Source organism: Mobula hypostoma, chromosome 19 (genome assembly GCF_963921235.1).
Source record: "Mobula hypostoma chromosome 19, sMobHyp1.1, whole genome shotgun sequence".
Classification (NCBI taxonomy): domain Eukaryota; kingdom Metazoa; phylum Chordata; class Chondrichthyes; order Myliobatiformes; family Myliobatidae; genus Mobula; species Mobula hypostoma.
In genome coordinates, this window is record NC_086115.1 from 7166552 (window position 1) to 7186005 (window position 19454).

At 44.9% G+C, this 19454-nt stretch overlaps 1 protein-coding gene across 1 annotated transcript in view; it reads right to left on the bottom strand.

The window, feature by feature from the left end:
• Positions 1–306: 306 nt before the first annotated feature.
• Positions 307–19454, bottom strand: part of twnk (twinkle mtDNA helicase) — a 49166-nt gene continuing 30018 nt past the window's right edge. Inside the window, exons 5-7 of the mRNA XM_063071264.1 lie at positions 18119–18226; positions 5040–5181; positions 307–4312 (exon numbers count right to left, since the gene is read on the bottom strand). Coding sequence (XP_062927334.1) covers positions 3971–4312; positions 5040–5181; positions 18119–18226 — 592 coding nt within the window. The 3' untranslated portion in view covers positions 307–3970. The remainder of the gene's footprint in view (positions 4313–5039; positions 5182–18118; positions 18227–19454) is intronic.

A 19454-nucleotide genomic window follows, 5' to 3' on the forward strand; every position in this document is an offset into this window, starting at 1 on the left:
GGCTACTTAACTGGTTCGATTTCAAATTTGATTTAATTTCAAAGGAATCAGTGGTTTGACACGAGAAATCCAGAACCACCTTTGTTTCTCTTTCCCTCTGTCTCTCAGCATGCTTTTCCCTTCCATCATCTTTGTTTTTGTAACACTTAATAAAACCACAAGACATTGAGGGAGAATTAGGCCGTTCAGCTCACTGAGTCTGCTTGGACAAACCAGTTTTACCCCTCATTCTTAACTCCTGAGGAACCTTTGAATCATAAAAGCTTCAAGATACAACAAATCTTACAAGTGAATCAGTGGATTTTGTTCTACTTTATAATAAAATATAACATCAGAAATGCATGGACTCCAAATATCCAATTATTAAAAGTACTTGTTTTTACAACTCCAGGTAAAATAATCTAATAAGGAGTTGTACTTTAACTATAAAATAGCAGCACATTTTATACTCTGACACTTTAAAAAGTTATATACAGTATTAAATAATATCAGAATTCATATTGCAGTGACATAGCTACCCTCTGCACTGACCTGTCCTTCCTCATCTTCTCCACTGCCAATGCAAACAGGAGGCACATCATCTCCTATTTCTATCTGAGTAATCTGCAGCCCAACGGTATAAACAGTGAATTTTCCAATGGGAGGTAACCCCACCCCCTCTTTCCAATCCTCCCCCAGTCCTCTTCAACATTCCCCCCTTCAGCGAGTTTTGTCTCCCTTCTCATTCTATCAACCTGCTACCCACAGCCTTACTCCACACCCCACACCCCCAAAATGCCAACCACCATCGGATTCTGATTCTATCGGCCTTTCACCTCTTCCCCCGATAATTTCTATTATCACCTTCCTTACTTAACTAGTTAGACCAGAAAGGCCAAGATAGAGTGGATGTGGAGAGGACGTTTCCTATAATGGGAGAGTCTAGGATCAGAGGTCACAGCCTCAGAATACATTAATGTCTCTTTAGAACAGAGATGTGAAAGGAATTCCTTTAGCCAGAGCATAAAGAAATTTATTGCCACAGATTCTGTGGAGGCCAAATCATTGGGTATATATAAAGCAGAGGTTGATAGGTTCTAGGGAGTCAAAGGTTACAGGGAGAAGGCGGGAGAATGGGATTGACAGGGAAAATGAATCAGCCACGATGAAATGATAGAGCACACTCAATGGGCCGAATAGCCTAATTCTGTTCCTATGGCTTATGGTCTTGTCAGATTCCAGCACCAATAGCTCTTTGTATTCCTGCCCATCATCCTCCAGTAGAAATCTCCACCTTCAGTCTCCCCTCTCCCCACCTGCCTCTCTTCTTTGTCTCCATCTTTAATCCAACTCCACTCCCAACCTGTCTCCATCTGACTGTCATCCTTTTCAACCCTTCAATCCACAAGTCACCTTTGGCCCTTCTCATTCACCCCGCTCGCCCCACTGCTTCTTTAGACAGACCATCTCCCCTCTCCTCTCAGTCCTGGTGCTTGGTTCAACTTGAAACTCCACAATTTCTTTCTACCCCCGGCTGCTCCTCCACCAGATTGTTTGTTACTCCGGATTCCGGCATCTGCAGTCCCTTGTATCTAATGCATTTCAAAAGATCAAACACAAGCAAATCTGCAGATGCTGGAAATCCAAAGCAATACACACAAAATACCAGGGGAACTCAGCAGACTGGGAAAAGAGAGAACTGTCGACGTTTGGGGCTGAGACCTTTTTTAAAAAGAGTTGTCATGAACAAAATAAATCCCTCAAGACTGCACTGATCAGGTCTCAGTGCCAGCAAGGCAAACACCACAAGCTGGTTGCTAGACTGAAGCTGATACATTAGACCGCTAACTGCAGAGATCAGAAGCAACGTGAGCTAGACTGCTTCACGAATGTGGCTCAGAGGGAACTACTGTCCCAGTTGGTGGGACTTTACGGTACTGTGTGCAGTTCTGGTTGCCATTTAACAGGAGGGATGCGGAGGCTTTGGAGAGATCGCAGAGGAGGTTCACTGGGAGGCTGCCTGGATTAGAGAGCATCAGCTGTAAAGAAGAGTTGAACAAAACAGGATTGTTGTTGGAGCATCGGAGGCTGAGAGGCAACCTGAAAGTTTATGAAATTATGAGAGGCCAAGATAGGGCAGTCCTTACCCCGCAGGATAAAAATGTAAAACACTAAGGGGGGGGGGGTATTTTTAAGGTGAAATGAGGAAAGTTTAAAGGAGATTTACTAGGCTAGTTTTTGTTTCACACAGAGTGGGAGGTGCCTGACACAAACTAGCCGGGAGAGCAGTGGAAACAGAAACAACAAGTGTTTAAGATGCATTTAGACAGACACGTGAACATGCAGGGTGAGGAAGGATATAGACCACGTGGCACTCAATTGGCGTCATGGTCAGCATGGACATGATGGGCTGAAAGGCCTACTCCGTGTTGCACTCTTCTGTCAGTCTAGACAAAGCACGGCTTCAGGCCGAAGGTGGGCAATTACATCGAACACCTCCAGGACAACCAACACTGGCGACCCCAGAAAAGATATCTGCTTCTTACAGAGCTCAGAGAAAAGCAAGTCTCCCCAGAAGATTATTCAGGGGAGCTTGCCCCTCGATCTTGGCCCGATAATCAGCCCTCAGTCAACTTCACTTCAGGTAGAGCAAACAGAGAACAGACCAGTAGAGCACCGGAACAGACCCAGTGGTGTTGCATCAAACTACTAGTGCCTTCTGTCTACACAGTGTCCATTTCCTGCACATTCATCTGCCAATCTAAAACATCCCTATTGTACCTGTCTCCACCACCACCCCAGGTAGCACAACCATCACCCTCTGTGTAAAACACTTGTCCCAAATACCTTTGAAAGTACTCCACTGACCCAAAATGCATGCCGCTGGTATTAGACACTTCAACGCTGGGAAAAAGATAGTCCATCTACTCTATAATCTCATAAACCTCTATTAGATCTTCCCTCAGCCACCAGCACTCCAGTGAAAACAAATCCAACCTTTCCAAGCCCACTAGCCCAGACGGCATCCAGGTAAACCTCTTCTGCACCCTCTCCAAAGCCTCCACATCCTACCTGTGATGGGGCACCAGAAATAAACACCATGCTCCAGATGTGGCCCAATCAGAATTTTATAAAGCTGCGACTTCCCAACTTGAAATCAATTCCTTGGCTAATAAAACTAAGCACTCTATCAACCTCTGTAGCCACTTTCACAAAGCTTTGAACATGGACCCCAAGATCTCTACACATCAAGACCGTTAAGGCTCTTGCCATTAACCGTGTACACTCTCCTTATATCTGATCTCCCACAGTGCAATACCTAGCATTTGGCTGGGTTAAACTCCATCTGCCATCTCTTGGCCCAGGTTTGCTATGGCTTCTTTGCCATTTTCCTATGCTATCCACAACATCAATAATCTGCAGACTTACTAACACACCTGTCCTCATTTTCATTGTAGTCCTTACATAGATCACAAATAGCAGAGGACCCATGTGGAACACCACTAGTCACAGACTAGTCATTGACCACTACCCTCTGTTAATGCTTATGGAGCAACCAACACAAAACTGGGCACAAGAACAAGAGTGACAATAAATCACTGGTAATTCACCAGGATAGAACAGCTTGGGAGGTCCGGAGGCTGAGCTGTGCAAATCCTATCACTGAGAAATGCCGCCCGTCAAGTGAGATGTTCAGGAGGGGTGCCTAGATTATTTTAAAGTCCACACCACACATGACCAGGCGAGTGACCGCTGCCTGTTAAACAATTCACAGTGCTTCAGTTTATTTTGAAAGTCCCTTCATTTCCAACATCACCAACAGTAAGCTGCTGGACAACCAGTCTTTGCTGTTCTTGGGTCTGAGATCCTGCTTCACGCTGAAAACCTGTTAAGCTTCCCGCTAGTCCCAGCACGAAGGCAGAGGTGATTTTCGTCACTGCAGCTGACGAGATGGTGCACAGGGCGCAGTCCAAGCCCACAAGCCTGCTCACTACTCCTGGGGAGGCAAAGGCTCTTCCAAGGGCTTGGTGGATTTGCCAGGCTTCTTCTCTCGGGACTTGGTGGATTTGCCAGGCTTCTTCACCGCTGTGGTGCCACCCTCCTCCTCCTCCTCCTCCTCTTCCTCCTCCTCCTCCTCCTCTTCTTTCATCTTCTTCATCTTGGACTTGCTCTTGACAACAGAGAAAGTCATCGAGGCCTTCTTAAACTCCAGCGGGAAGACACCCAGGTCTCCATCGAAGCGGTTCTTCACTACTTGCAAGTGACGCTTCCCTTGGCCTGTTACCAGCTTCTTGTCCTGAAGGATGAGCACATTGTCGGCCTCCTGGCTGGCCTGTAAGTTGGAGGGGAAAACAAAGGGAGAAGTGATCAGCATCTTCCATCTCCTCATCCCAACCTCCCTCCACCACAGCAAGACCATGAAAACAGGCTCACTCCGATCAGACAGGAGAATAAGGGGTCATTTTAGAGGGTCATATAAAATCATAAGGGGCATAAAGAGGGTGAATGCGCACAGTCTTTCTCCAAAGGCTGGAGGATCATGAACAAGATCTGCAGGATTGATTTTCTCTTTAGAGCGAAGGAGAGTGAGAGGTGATTTGATAGAGGGGTGTAAGATGATAATACACATAAATAGAGTGTACAGCCAGCGCTTTTTCTCAGGATGGAAATGGCTAACACGACAGGGCCTGTTCCTGTGCTGTACTGTTCTATGAAGTACAGGAGTAAGTGTGAGGAACACACTGTTGGGAGTGGTATTAGAGGCTGATATATTAGGGACATTTATAAAACGCTTAGTACATGGTTGAGATAGAAATGGATGCCCGTGTCTGAGGGAAGGGATAGGTTGATCTTGGAGTAGGTTAAAAGGTCAGCACAACATTGTGGGCCGAAGAGCCTTCACTGTGCTGTAAATGAGGCAACACAGGAGCAGGAATGAGTGCGTCAATGATTGACGACTCGAGGGCAAACCAGAATCGGCGCAAGTTGAAAGGCATCAGGGCAGGACAAGCACAGCCACGTGGGACCTTCACCTGCCCAGCTCCTGCCACCAGACTTGCCTTGGCTGATCCAAAGATGGAAGCTGTCTGCAGCTCCTTATCATCTTCTTGCTTCCTTGGGTGGATGACCAGAGTCACGTGGCAGTTGTTCTCCGTGGCAAACTTCCGGAACATTCCAATACTGTAATCCTGTGCAGAAAACCTAAAGTTGGCAGGAAAAACATGGAACAGTACAGCACAGTGCAGGGCCCTGCATAACACAATACAGTGCAGAGCTGCTCGAAGATCAATCTAACCCTTCCCTCCCACAAAGCCCTGCATCTTTCTTTCGTCTATGTGCCTATCTTAAATGTCCATAATGTGTCTCCCTCTACCACCACCCTCAGCAGTGCGCTCCTGGCACTGACCACACTCTGTATAAATAAAACCTCTCTGACATCCCCTCATACTTTCCTCCAATCACCTTCAAAGTCAATCCTCTGGTATTAGACAGTGCTGTCCAGAACCAGAATCAGATTTAATATCACTGGTATGTCTTGAAGTTAGTTGTTCGGCGGCAGCAGCAGCTCATTGCAATACATAATGAAAACTGTAAATATATTTTAAGATTAAATGAATTAAGTACAAAAAGAGAAAAACCAAAAAAGTAGTGAGGAAGTGTTCATGAGTTCAATGTCCATTCAGAAATCTGATGGCAGACGGGAAGAAACTGCTCTCGAATTGTTGTGTGTGCACATTCAGGCTCCTGAACCTCCTTCCCAATGGCACTGAGAGAAAGACAGAAAACCTACAGCACAATACAGGCCCTTCAGCCCACAAAGCTGTGCCGAACATGTCCTTACCTTAGAACTACCTAGGCTTTACCCGTAGCCCTCTATTCTTCTAAGCTCCATATAGCCATCCAGGAGTCTCTTAAAAGACCCTATCGTTTCCGCCTCCACCACCGTCGCCAGCAGCCCATTCCACGCACTCACCACTCTTTGCATAAAAAACTTACCCCTGACATCTCCTCTGTACCTAATTCCAAGCACCTTAAAACTATGCCCTCTCATGCTAGCCACTTCAGCCCTGGGGAAAAGCCTCTGACTATCCCCACGATCAATGCCTCTCATTATCTCGTACACCTTTATCAGGTCACCTCTCATCCTCCATCGCTCCAAGGAGAAAAGGCCGAGTTCACTCAACCTATTCTCATAAGGTATGCTCCCCAATCCAGGCAACTTTCTTGTAAATCTCCTCTGCACCTTTTCTATGGCTTCCACATCCTTCCTGTAGTGAGATGACCAGAACTGAGCACAGTACTCCAAGTAGGGTCTGACCAGAGACCTATATAGCTGTAACATTGCCTCTCGGCTCTTAAACTCAATCCCACGATTGATGAAGGCCAATGCACCGTATGCCTTCTTAACCACAGAGTCAACCTGCACAGCAGCTTTGAGTATTCTATCGACCTGGACCCCAAGATCCCTCTGATCCTCCACACTGCCAAGAGTCTTACCATTAATGCTATATTAGAAACATAGAAACATAGAAAATAGGTGCAGGAGTAGGCCATTCGGCCCTTCGAGCCTGCACCGCCATTTATTATGATCATGGCTGATCATCCAACTCAGAACCCAGCCTTCCCTTCATACCCCCTGACCCCTGTAGCCACAAGGGCCATATCTAACTCCCTCTTAAACATAGCCAATGAACTGGCCTCAACAGTTTGCTGTGGCAGAGAATTCCACAGATTCACCACTCTCTGTGTGAAGAAGTTTTTCCTAATCTCGGTCCTAAAAGGCTTCCCCTCTATCCTCAAACTGTGACCCCTCGTTCTGGACTTCCCCAACATCGGGAACAATCTTCCCGCATCTAGCCTGTCCAATCCCTTTAGGATCTTATACGTTTCACCAAGGCCTTGTACAACTGCAGAAGTACCTCCCTGCTCCTGTACTCGAATCCTCTCGCTATAAATGCCAGCATACCGTTCGCCTTTTTCACCGCCTGCTGTACCTGCATGCCCACTTTCAATGACTGGTGTATAATGACACCTAGGTCACGTTGCACCTCCCCTTTTCCTAATCGGCCACCATTCAGATAATAATCTGTTTTCCTATTTTTGCCACCAAAGTGGATAACTTCACATTTATCCACATTAAATTGCATCTGCCATGAGTTTGCCCACTCACCCAACCTATCCAAGTCACCCTGCATCCTCTTAGCATCCTCCTCACTGCTAACACTGCCACCCAGCTTCGTGTCATCCGCAAACTTGGAGATGCTGCATTTAATTCCCTCATCCAAGTCATTAATATATATTGTAAACAACTGGGGTCCCAGCACTGAGCCTTGCGGTACCCCACTAGTCACCGCCTGCCATTCTGAAAAGGTCCCGTTTATTCCCACTCTTTGCTTCCTGCCTGCTAACCAATTCTCCACCCACACCAATACCTTACCCCCAATACTGTGTGCTTTAAGTTTGCACACTAATCTCCTGTGTGGGACCTTGTCAAAAGCCTTTTGAAAATCCAAATATACCACATCCACTGGTTCTCCCCTATCCACTCTACTAGTTACATCCTCAAAAAATTCTATGAGATTCGTCAGACATGATTTTCCTTTCACAAATCCATGCTGACTTTGTCCGATCATTTCACCGCTTTCCAAATGTGCTGTTATCACATCCTTGATAACTGACTCCAGCAGTTTCCCCACCACCGACGTTAGGCTAACTGGCCTATAATTCCCCGGTTTCTCTCTCCCTCCTTTTTTAAAAAGTGGGGTTACATTAGCCACCCTCCAATCCTCAGGAACTAGTCCAGAATCTAACGAGTTTTGAAAAATTATCACTAATGCATCCACTATTTCTTGGGCTACTTCCTTAAGCACTCTAGGATGCAGACCATCTGGCCCTGGGGATTTATCTGCCTTCAATCCCTTCAATTTACCTAACACCACTTCCCTACTAACATGTATTTCACTCAGTTCCTCCATCTCACTGGACCCTCTGTCCCTTACTATTTCTGGAAGATTATTTATGTCCTCCTTAGTGAAGACAGAACCAAAGTAATTATTCAATTGGTCTGCCATGTCCTTGCTCCCCATAATCAATTCACCTGTTTCTGTCTGCAGGGGACCTACATTTGTCTTTACCAGTCTTTTCCTTTTTACATATCTATAAAAGCTTTTACAGTCCGTTTTTATGTTCTCTGCCAGTTTTCTCTCAAAATCTTTTTTCCCCTTCCTAATTAAGCCCTTTGTCCTCCTCTGCTGAACTCTGAATTTCTCCCAGTCCTCAGGTGAGCCACTTTCTCTGGCTAATTTGTATGCTACTTCTTTGGAATTGATACTATCCCTAATTTCTCTTGTCAGCCACGGGTGCACTACCTTCCTTGATTTATTCTTTTGCCAAACTGGGATGAACAATTGTTGTAGTTCATCCATGTAACCTTTAAATGCTTGCCATTGCATATCCACCGTCAATCCTTTAAGTGTCATTTGCCAGTCTATCTTAGCTAATTCACGTCTCATACCTTCAAAGTTACCCCTCTTTAAGTTCAGAACCTTTGTTTCTGAATTAACTATGTCACTCTCCATGTTAATGAAGAATTCCACCATATTATGGTCACTCTTACCCAAGGGGCCTCTCATGACAAGATCACCAATTAACCCTTCCTCATTGCTCAAAACCCAGTCTAGAATAGCCTGCTCTCTAGTTGGTTCCTCGACATGTTGGTTCAAAAAACCATCCCGCATACATTCCAAGAAATCCTCTTCCTCAGCACCTTTACCAATTTGGTTCACCCAGTCTACATGTAGATTGAAGTCACCCATATTCTGCCATCATATTTGACGTACCAAAATGAACCACCTCACACATATCTGTGTTGAACTCCATCTGCCACTTCTCAGCCCAGTTTTGCATCCTATCAATGTCTGACAGCCCTCCACACTATCCACAACACCCCAACCTTTGTATCATTAGCAAATTTACTAATCCATCCCTCCACTTCCTCATCTAGGTCATTTATAAAATTCACAAAGAGTAGGGGTCCCAGAACAGATCCCCGAGACACACCACTGGTCACTGGCCTCCATACAGAATATGACCTGTCTATAACCACTCTTTGCCTTCTGTGGGCAAGCCAGCTCTGGATCCACAAAGCAATGTCCCCTTGGATCCCATGCCTCCTTACTTTCTCAATAAGCCTTGCATGGGGTACCTTATCACAGGGGTCCCCAACCTTTTTTGGACCGTGGACTGGTTTAATATTGACAATATTCTTGCCAACTGGGTGGGGGGGGGGGTGTTCAAGTAGGGTTGAGCTCACCTCAACGTGTCTTTTACAGTTAGGGTTGCCAATTTTCTCACTCCCAAATAAGGGACAAAAGTAGCAGTCAAATCCTGACGAAGGGACCCAGCCCGAAATGTTGACTGTAACTCTTCCTATAGATGCTGCGTGGCTTGCTGCGTTCACCAGCATTTTTTGTGTGCGTTGACGGGACACTTGTGTTTACCCCAAGAAAGACTACCATGACCATGAAGCCTTGCGTAGGCTCCTGTGTGCGCATGTGTGACGTTCGCATATGTGACGTGCGCGTATGTGCCGATTTTTTTTTCCCCACAAATCGGTTTAGGCTTAATCTTCCCGACTACACTGTACATACATTATTTCTACTTTATATAGGCTGTGTATTTATCATATCATTAATACTTTTACTGTATGTTAGAATTATTTTAGGTTTTATGTGTTATTTGGTATGATATGGTAGGTTATTTTTTGGGTCTGGGAACACTCAAAAATTTTTTCCATATAAATTAATAGTAATTGCTTCTTCGCTTTATGCCATTTCAGCACGAAAGGTTTCACAGGAACGTTCTACCTTAGCGGGGGAAATACGGGACACGGGTGGTCTACCTTAGCGGGGGAAATATGGGACAAAGCAATTTAGCCCAATATACGGGATGTCCCAGCAAATACGGGACAGTTGGCAACCCTATGTTCAAGTTCAACAGTACATGACAGGGAATGAGGAAAGGTGCAGCTGACTCATATCGTTTCCTCGTGGCCCGGTACTGGTCCGTGGCCCGGTGGTTGGGGACCGCTGCCTTATCAAACACCTTGCTAAAATCCATATACACTACATATACATATGCTCTACCTTCATCAATGTGTTTAGTCACATCCTCAAAAAATTCAATCAGGCTCATAAGGTACGGCCTGCCTTTGACAAAGCCATGCTGACTATTCCTAATCATATTATGCCTCTCCAAATGTTCATAAACCCTGCCTCTCAGGGTCTTCTCCATCAACTTACCAACCACTGAAGTAAGAGTCACTGGCCTATAATTCCCTGGGCTATCCCTACTCACTTTCTTGAATAAGGGAACAACATCTGGAACTCTCCAATCCTCTGGAACCTCTCCCATCCTCATTGACGATGCAAAGATCATTGCCAGAGGTTCAGCAATCTCCTCCTTCGCTTCCCACAGTAGTCTGGGGTACATCCTGTCCTGTCCTGGTGACTTATCCAACTTGATGCTTTCCAAAAGCTCCAACATATCCTCTTCCTTAGTATCTACATTCTCAAGCTTTTCAGTCCACTGCAAGTCATCCCTACAATCACCAAGATCCTTTTCCGTTGTGAATATTGAAGCAAAGTATTCATTAAGTACCACCTCTGCTATTTCCTCCGGTTCCATGCACACTTTTCCACTGTTACACTTGATTGGTCCTATCCTCTCACGTCTTATCCTCTTGCTCTTCACATACTTGTAGAATGTCTTGGAGTTTGTCTTCTCATGGCCCCTTCTGGCTCTCCTAATTTCATTCTTAAACTCCTTGCTGCTAGCTTATAATCTTCTAGACTCCTATCATTACCTAGTTTTTTGAACCTTGCATAAGCTCTTTTCTTCCTGACTAGATTTACAACAGCCTTTGTACACCATGGATCTTGTACCCTACCATCCTTTCCATGTCTCATTGGAACTTACCTACTCAGAACCCCACGCAAATATCCCCTGAACATTTGCCACATTTCTTCCGTACGTTTCCCTAAGAACATCTGTTTCCAATTTATGCCTCCAAGTTCCTGCCTGATAGCCTCATATTTCCCCTTACTCCAATTAAACATTTCCCTATCTTCTCTGTTCCTACCCCTCTCCAATGCTATGGTAAAGGAGATAGAATTGTGATCACTATCTCCAAAATGCTCTCCCACTGAGAGACCTGACACCTGACCAGGTTCATTTCCCAATACCAGATCAAGTACAGCCTCTCCTCTTGTAGGCTTATCTACATATTGTGTCAAGAAATCTTCCTGAACACACCTAACAAACTCCACCCCATCTAAACCTCTCACTCTTGGGAGATGCCAATCAATATTTGGGAAATTAAAATCTCACACCACAACCCCGTTATTATTACAGGTGTCCCCCGCTTTTCGAACGTTCGCTTTACGAAACCTCACTGTTACAAAAGACCAACATTAGTTCCCTGTTTTCGCTAACAGAAGGTGTTTTCACTGTTACGAAAAAAGGCAGCGTGCAATAAAAAGCAGTGCGCGCCCCGAGCAGCCGCTCCTCCCCTGGAACTGCACTCTAGCCGGCATTGCCTAAACACGTGCCTGTGAGCAGCCGTTTGCAAGATGAGTTCTAAGGTATCGGAAAAGCCTAAAAGAGCTCGTAAGGCTGTTACACTTAGCGTAAAACTAGACATAATTAAGCATTTCGATCGTGGTGAACAAAGTAAGGACAAAGTGAGATTGGCTTGTGGAAGTTGACGAAGATGATGTTGAAGAGGTTTTCGCATCCCATGACCAAGAACTGACAGATGAAGAGCTGATGCAGTTGGAAGAGGAAAGGATAACAATCGAAACCGAATGCAGTAGCGAACGGACCGAAAGTGAAGTCATCCAGGAACTGAACGTGAAGCAACTGCGTGAGATTTTCGCTGCAATTATTGCAGAAAAGTACGACTTTAATTTTGAAAGGGTACATCGGTTTAGGGCATATTTGCAAGATGGTTTGAGTACTTACAAAGAACTGTATGATAGAAAAATGCTTGAGGCTAGCAGTCAAGCATACTGATGTTTTTCAAGCTTTCCACATCAGCCTCGACCTTTGATATCGAGGCAGGCAGACATAGAAGAAAATGACCTGCCTGCCCTGATCGACGATGAGATGACACCCCAGTGTCCCACCACCCCAACCCCCGGGCCATAGACAGGTACCGATTCACGGAGAATGCAGCGGTAGCCGGGACACTCCCAGCACATCTTTAAGAAAGAAGCCGAAATAAACAAGCTAATTAATTAGGTGCCGCCTGGCACGTGAATGTCGGACCAGATCAGAGGTGATTGCCTCTGATCTGGGCTGACATTTACTTGCCGGGCGGCACCTAATTAATTAGCTTGTTTATTTTGGCTTTTTTCTTTTTTTTTTAATAAATAATTTTTATTGAATTTTCAAAGTAAATACATGAAAAACATAATATCTACCCTCCCCCCTCCCCTTAACCCTCACCCCCTGATATATACTCCTACCAAAAGAGAAAAGGAGGAGGAAAAAAGAACGACTGAATATTGGAAGGTTTGCACATGCTCTATGGGATTAAAAATAAATTTAAGATATATTTGTTACTTTCCCCAAGGAACCAAGATCTTTATCATCGGAGCTGTAAATAAGGGCTCCAAGTATTCAAAAATGTTTCATATTTATCTCTTAAAATCTAAAACATTACTTAGCTTCTCAACTCTCATAGTTCCCTGGGGAATCTCTTTGAACTTCACCATGTTGCTAAGTGTTTCCCTCCCAATCATCCAGGCAAAAAGAAAATATAGATAAGATACAAAAAAAGAAAAAACACTAATGTTGTGAAAGAAAAGGTACACAACACTACCCCCCTCCATTGTGCGGGTCGTGGCTATTGCCACACTTGCACACCTGAATAACATAGCGATTGGTCAGTATTTCTTCCAGCTCCCCGTAACAAAAAATTGTATATATATATATAAAAAAATAAAATTAATATCATTATTCCCAGCTAATATTCCTCAAATTTTAACCTTTCTTCCCCTCCCTCATATAATTAATAATATATTTATATATTCATCGGCCTAAAAATCCAACAGGCCTAATCCTTGATCCAGTATTCATCTTCAATCCATCTCGCTCCCCTGGGTTTGTTCTTGTATCTGGTGAATATTCAAAGAATCTCGCACAAACTCCTCCGCTTTCCGGTAATCGTTAAAAAATCTTTTTTCTCCACCAGCCAAAAAAATCTTCAAGGTTGCAGGATAATGCAATATAAATTGATAACCGTGATCCCATAGGGCTTTTTTCACTGGATTAAATTTCTTCCTTCTCTTCAAAAGTTCATAACTTATATCAGGGTAGAAAAAAATTTTCTTCCCTTCTATCATCCGTGGCCCTTTTCTCTTCTTGGCAGCTTGGGCAGCCGCCTGTAGAATCCTTTCTTTGTCTTGAAGTCTTAAGAATTTTATGAAAATTGATCGTGGATATTGGTCATCTTGTGGTTTTGGTCTTAGAGCTCTATGTACCCGCTCAATTTCAATTGATCGGTCTTCCTCTTTCATTTGCAAGGTTTTCTGGGTCCATTTTTGAAAAAATTCTATTGGATTATCTCCCTCTATACCTTCTTTAAGACCAACAATTTTAATATTATTACGTCTACTAAAATTTTCCAACATGTCCACTTTCTCCAAGAGTCGATTTCTTTCCATGTTCCAATCACATCACTTTCTGTTTTTTCCAGTCTATCGTTAATATGCTCCATTGTTCTTTCCATCTTAAGTTTCTTATCCATTTTATCCCATCTTTTCATAGCTTTATCATAGCACATCTTCATGTCTCTAAGCTCTGTTCTTAATTTTCTTAGTTCAGCCGTTAATTGCAATAAGGCCTCTCTTATGTCTCCGTCGTCTCCTTTACTTCCAGTCTCTTCCAGTTCTTCCTCCTCTTCTTCATCTGTATTCTCTGCAGAATCCAATTCTGACTTGAGTCGCTTTCAGTTGCAGTGGCCTTCGGTTCTTGTAGTTTAAGTTGTGTCGATTTGCGCATGCGCATTTCCGGCATCTTCCTCTGAGAGGCCGCTACCGCCGCCATTGCTCCCTGTTCTTCTACGCCAGATATAAAATGCGTCTCCTCCGAAGGAGATCCAACCTGAATCCGAGGCTCCATCACTGCAGTAGGCCCTTTTTTCTTCCCATCTCGCGGCGACTTCACAACAACAGACTTCTTCTGTTGCGGTTTATGAGGCATATCGTAGAGTAGTCTTACGAAGTTTATAAGTAGTTTTCGGAAAGTATTTATTAACTTTACTTTGTTTAAACGGTAATTTGCTGATTTTTTACGGGACAGCTGGACTTGCACGTCTCAATCCCACGTCATCACGTGACGCCCCCAGGCTGTTTTCTTAATGATGTGCTGGATGCGTCCCGGCTACCACTGTATTCTTCGTGAATCGGTATCGGTCGGCGGCCCGGTGGATAGGGGCCACTGCACCACCCCAACCTCTGACAACTCAGCCTAACACACCATCATCAGTGTGCTCAACGCTGACTTCCCAATTCCAGTAAGTGAAACTACGCTGTACATACATTATTTCTACTTTATATAGGCTGTGTATTTTTATGCGTTATTTGGTATGATTTGGCAGCTTCATAGCTTAAAGGTGACTGGAGAGAGTGTTTTTGCCGAGAGCACTTGCGTCGTTTTTCTGCCGAGAGTGCTTGAGTGAGATCTTCGCTATGGCGAACAGTGCAGGCAATGGTTGTAGAGAACTATTTCTACTTTATACAGGTTGTGTATTTATTATATAATTCCTGCTTTTACTATATGTTACTGTTATTTTAGGTTTTATGTGTTATTTGGCATGATTTGGTAGGTTATTTTTGGGTCTGCGAACGCTCACAAAATTTTACCATATAAATAAATGATAATTGCTTCTTCGCTTTACGACATTCCGGCTTACAAACCGTTTCATAGGAACGCTCTACCTTCCGATGGCGGGGGAAACCTGTACTCCTTTCCAGAATCTGTCTCCCTATCTGCTCCTCGATGTCCCTGGGTGGTCTATAAAAAACACCCAGTAGAGTTATTGACCCCTTCCTATTTGTAACTTCCACCCAGAGACAACCCCTCCATGACTTCCTCCTTTTCTGCATCTGTGATACTATCTATGATCAACAGTGCCGTGCCCCCACCTCTTTTGCCTCCCTCTCTATCCTTTCTGAAATGTCTAAAACCTCCCTAATTCCTGCACCTGAGCCATTATTCACGATACTTCTCGCATTAAAACAGACACACCTCAAACCATCAGTCTGAGCGCATCCCTCCTCTATCACCTGCCTATCCTCCCTCTCGCACTGTCTCTAAGCTTTCTCTATTTGTGAGCCAACCTCCCTTTTCTCTGTCACTTCAGTTCAGTTTCCACCCCCCAGCAATCCTAGTTTAAACTCTCCACAATAGCCTTAGCAAACCTTCCCGCCAGTATATTGGTCCCCCTGGAACTCAAGTGCAACCCGTCCTTTTTGTACAGGTTACACCTGCCCCAGAAGAGGTCCCAATGATCCAGAAATCTGAATCTCTCCCCCTGCTCCAATCCCTCAGTCACTCATTTATCCTCCACCTCACTCTATTCCTATACTCACTGTCACATGGCACAGTCGGTTATCCTGAGATTACTACCTTTGTGGTTCTGCTTCTCAACTTCTTTCCTAACTCCCTGTAGTCTGTTTTCAGGACCTCCTCCCTTTTCCTACCTATGTCGTTGGTACCAATATGTACCACGACCTCTGGCTGTTCTCCTTCGCACTTCAAGATGTCGTGGATGTGATCAGAAACATTCCAGACCCTGGCACCTGGGAGGCAAACTACCATCCGCATTTCTTTCCTGCATCCACAGAATCGCCTATCTGACCCCCTAACTATAGAGTTCCCTATCACTGCTACCATCCTCTTCCTTTCCCTACCCTTCTGAGCCACAGGGCCAGACTCTGTGCCAGAGGCGCGACCACTGTTGCTTCCCCCAGGTAGGCCGTCCCCTGCAACAGGACTCAAGCAGGAATACTTACTGTTGAGGGGGACAGCCACTCATGGGAGTCCTTAATGATGGATGCCACCTTTTTGAGGCATCGTTCCTTAAAGATGTCCTGGATGCTGGGGAGGCCGGTGCCCATGATGGAGCTGAGCAGTGAGAAAAAGGCACCACCGTTCCACTCTATCTAAGCCTCTTAACATCTCTTACACCTCTATAAGGTTGCCTTTCATCCTCCTTCACTCCAAAGAGAAAATCCCCAGGCTCGCTCAAGGTTTCCTCATAAGCCATGCTGTCTATCCCAGGCAGCTTCCTGCTGAACATTCTCTGTCCTCTGGAAGCTTTCAGCTTCACTCTCGCTCAGCTGAAAAGGACCCAAGTCCTCCACTGACCTAATTAGACAGATTTTCCAGTTCCAGACATCCGCTCACCTCCTTCCCTACCCAGCCCACCCTGCTATCCCCACTCAGTCGAAGCGTTACCCACCCTTCCCAAAACACTGCCCAGACCAGGAGGACAACTGATAAAATTCACTTCAGCAGATTAGAGAGGCAAAAAGATCTTGAATTCCTTTGCAAGCTCATATAGCAAACGGACGGGTGTGAGGAGGTTGGATAGGAGTGAGTGTGAGAACTAAGACTGGGGACAGAGGAGGCACATGAATAAACTTAAGGATATGTCTACAGCCATGGGATTGGGCTAAGAGGACTTGTTTCTGTGCTGCGCGACTGTGGTTAGCTGTTGAGACGATGGGCAAGGAACAGGGCAAATGAGCATGCTCACCAGCATTCTGCTTCTGACCGCAGTCAGACCAGACATCCTGGACTTCCCGCTGGGCAGGAAAAACAGTGCCACAGCCACCGACGCGGATGCCAGCCCTGAGGAGCTCTGTCAGTGAGCAGCATCAAGCCGTGATCAGGAAACTTCTGAGTACCAAGGAAACGGTGGAGGTACAGGAGCCTGAACAATTCAGACACAGCTTCTTCTCCCCCGCTATCAGATTTCTGAGCCGTACTATCTCACTACTCTTGACTGGTTGTATCTCCAGACAGATCAAGAGGCTGCAGAGGGTGTAAGCTCAGCCAGCGCCATCGAGGACAACTTCAAAGGAGTGATGCCTGAGGAAGGCAGCATCCATCATTCGGGAGCACCGCCCTCTTCTCATAACTCCCATCAGGGAGGGGGCACAGATCCCCAAGACTCACACTCATCGTCTTCACAGAGTGGCGAATCTGTGGAATTCTTTGCCACAGGCTGTTGCGGAGGCCAAGTCTTTATGTATTTTTAAGGCAGAAGTTGATAAGATTCTTGATTGGTCAGGACATGAAGGGATATGGGGAGCTGAGAGGAAAGTTGGACCAGGCATGACGTGGTGGAGCAGACTCGATGGGCCAGTTCAGCTTCTACCTTACGGTCTTAGGAACAGCTGCTTCTCTCCTGCCACCAGATTTCTGACTGATCCATGAACACTACCAGACTATTTTGCTCTCTTTTTGCACTAATTTATTAAAAAAATTTCTTATTGCAACTTATGATTCCTTTTATGTATTGGACTGGCCTGACAATAGGTGAACCCAGGTGATGTGGAAGGTGGGGGGGGAGAGGAGATAATGAGGAAGCTGGCAGGTTGTACTCCTTCCATTCCCACCACCACCACCTTATTCTGGCTTCCTCCCCCTTCTTTTCCAGTCCTGATGAAAGGTCCCAGCCCAAAACATCGACCGCTTATTCCTCTCTCTAGGTGGTGCCTGACTTGCTGGATTCCTGCAGCACCTCTGCTGTGTTGCTCAAGATCTCCAGCATCGGCAGAACATCTCATGTTCATAATTTTAAAGTAAGTGCCTCCTGTGCTGTTACCGCCCCATTACTGTGTAAAGCTTTTGGGTTTATTACACGGACAGGGGCAAGAAAGTGGTGAAGCCCAGTGGAAGAATGGACTATTAAAAGTTTTTTTAATATTCATTTCCAGGACATGGGGATCGTGAGTAAGACCAGCACTTGAGGTGAACAGCTGCCCAGTAAAGTATACAGCCCATATTAAGTCTTTGTTATCATACTCACAAAATGGGTTACATTTTAATTAAAAAGAGAACTTACTTGTCAACAGAATGGTATTCCTGCCCCATCATGAACTGTAGATTATCTATAACGACATGGGTGATGTCATACATGTAGACCGCATGCTGCATAGTGTCGATGACTGACCTGGGCAGCAGAGAGACATATTTTGTTAGTCACCGGTCCAGTCAGTACTTCTCAGAAACACAGATGAGACCCAGAACAGAAACTGCAATGCAATTGAAAGCCCAAAGAGGCTCAGTGACCCTTTGAACTGCTCCTAATTTCACTGCACACCTTTTGCAACGTAGCAGCGATTTCTCATCCTCACTGCAAACCAAAAACTGGGATTTAAACTCAGTGTGCCTACACGTTAGATTCAGTGGCCACTTTATTTGATACATCTGCTCATTAATGCAAATATCTAATCAGCCAATCACGTGACAGCAATTCAATCCATAAATGCTTGCAGACACGGTCAACAGGTTCAGTTGTTGTTCACACCAAACATTAGAATGGGGAAGAAATGTGATGAAGTGACTTTGACCATAGAATGAATGTTTGACTATCTCAGAAACTGCTGATTTCCTGAGATTTTCATGCACAACAGTCTACAGTTTACAGAGAATGATAAGAAAACAAAAAAAAAACATTAAGTGAGTGGCAATTTCGTGGGCAAAAACACCTCGTTAATGAGAGAGGTCAGAAGAGACCGTCAGACTGATTCAAGCTGACAGGAAGGTGACAGTAACTCAAATAACAATGTGTTACAACAGTAGTGTATAGAAGAGCATCTTCGAATGCACAACACGTTAAATCTTGAAGTGGATTACAGCAGAAGCCCAGACTGGGTTCCACTCCTGTACCACTAATAAATTTATGACACATAAGACCTAGGAGCAAAATTAGGCAATTTTGATTCCTTTTGATTCTCTAAATCTACCCCGACATTCCATCATGACCTATCCCTCACAACCCTATTCTCCTGTCTTCTCCCTGTAACTTTTGAGGCCCTGGCTAATCAAAAACCCATCAAACTCCGCTTTAAATATACCCAATGACTTGACTTCCATACCGTCTGTGGTAATGAATTCCACAGATTCACTATCCTCTGGCTAAAGAAATTGCTCCTCATCTCTGTTCTAAGTGAGTCTTTCTATCCTGAGGCTGTGCCCTCTGGTCCTAGACTCTCCCAGTATAGGAAACATCCTCCTTACATCCACTCTATGGAGGTCATTCAATATTCAATAGTTTCAATGAGATCCCCTCTCGTTCTTCTAAACTCCAATGAGTACAGGCCCAGAGCTTCTCACGTGTTAACCCTTTTGTTGCCTGAATCATGCTCGTGAACCGCCTGTAGACGAGGGCTTCACAG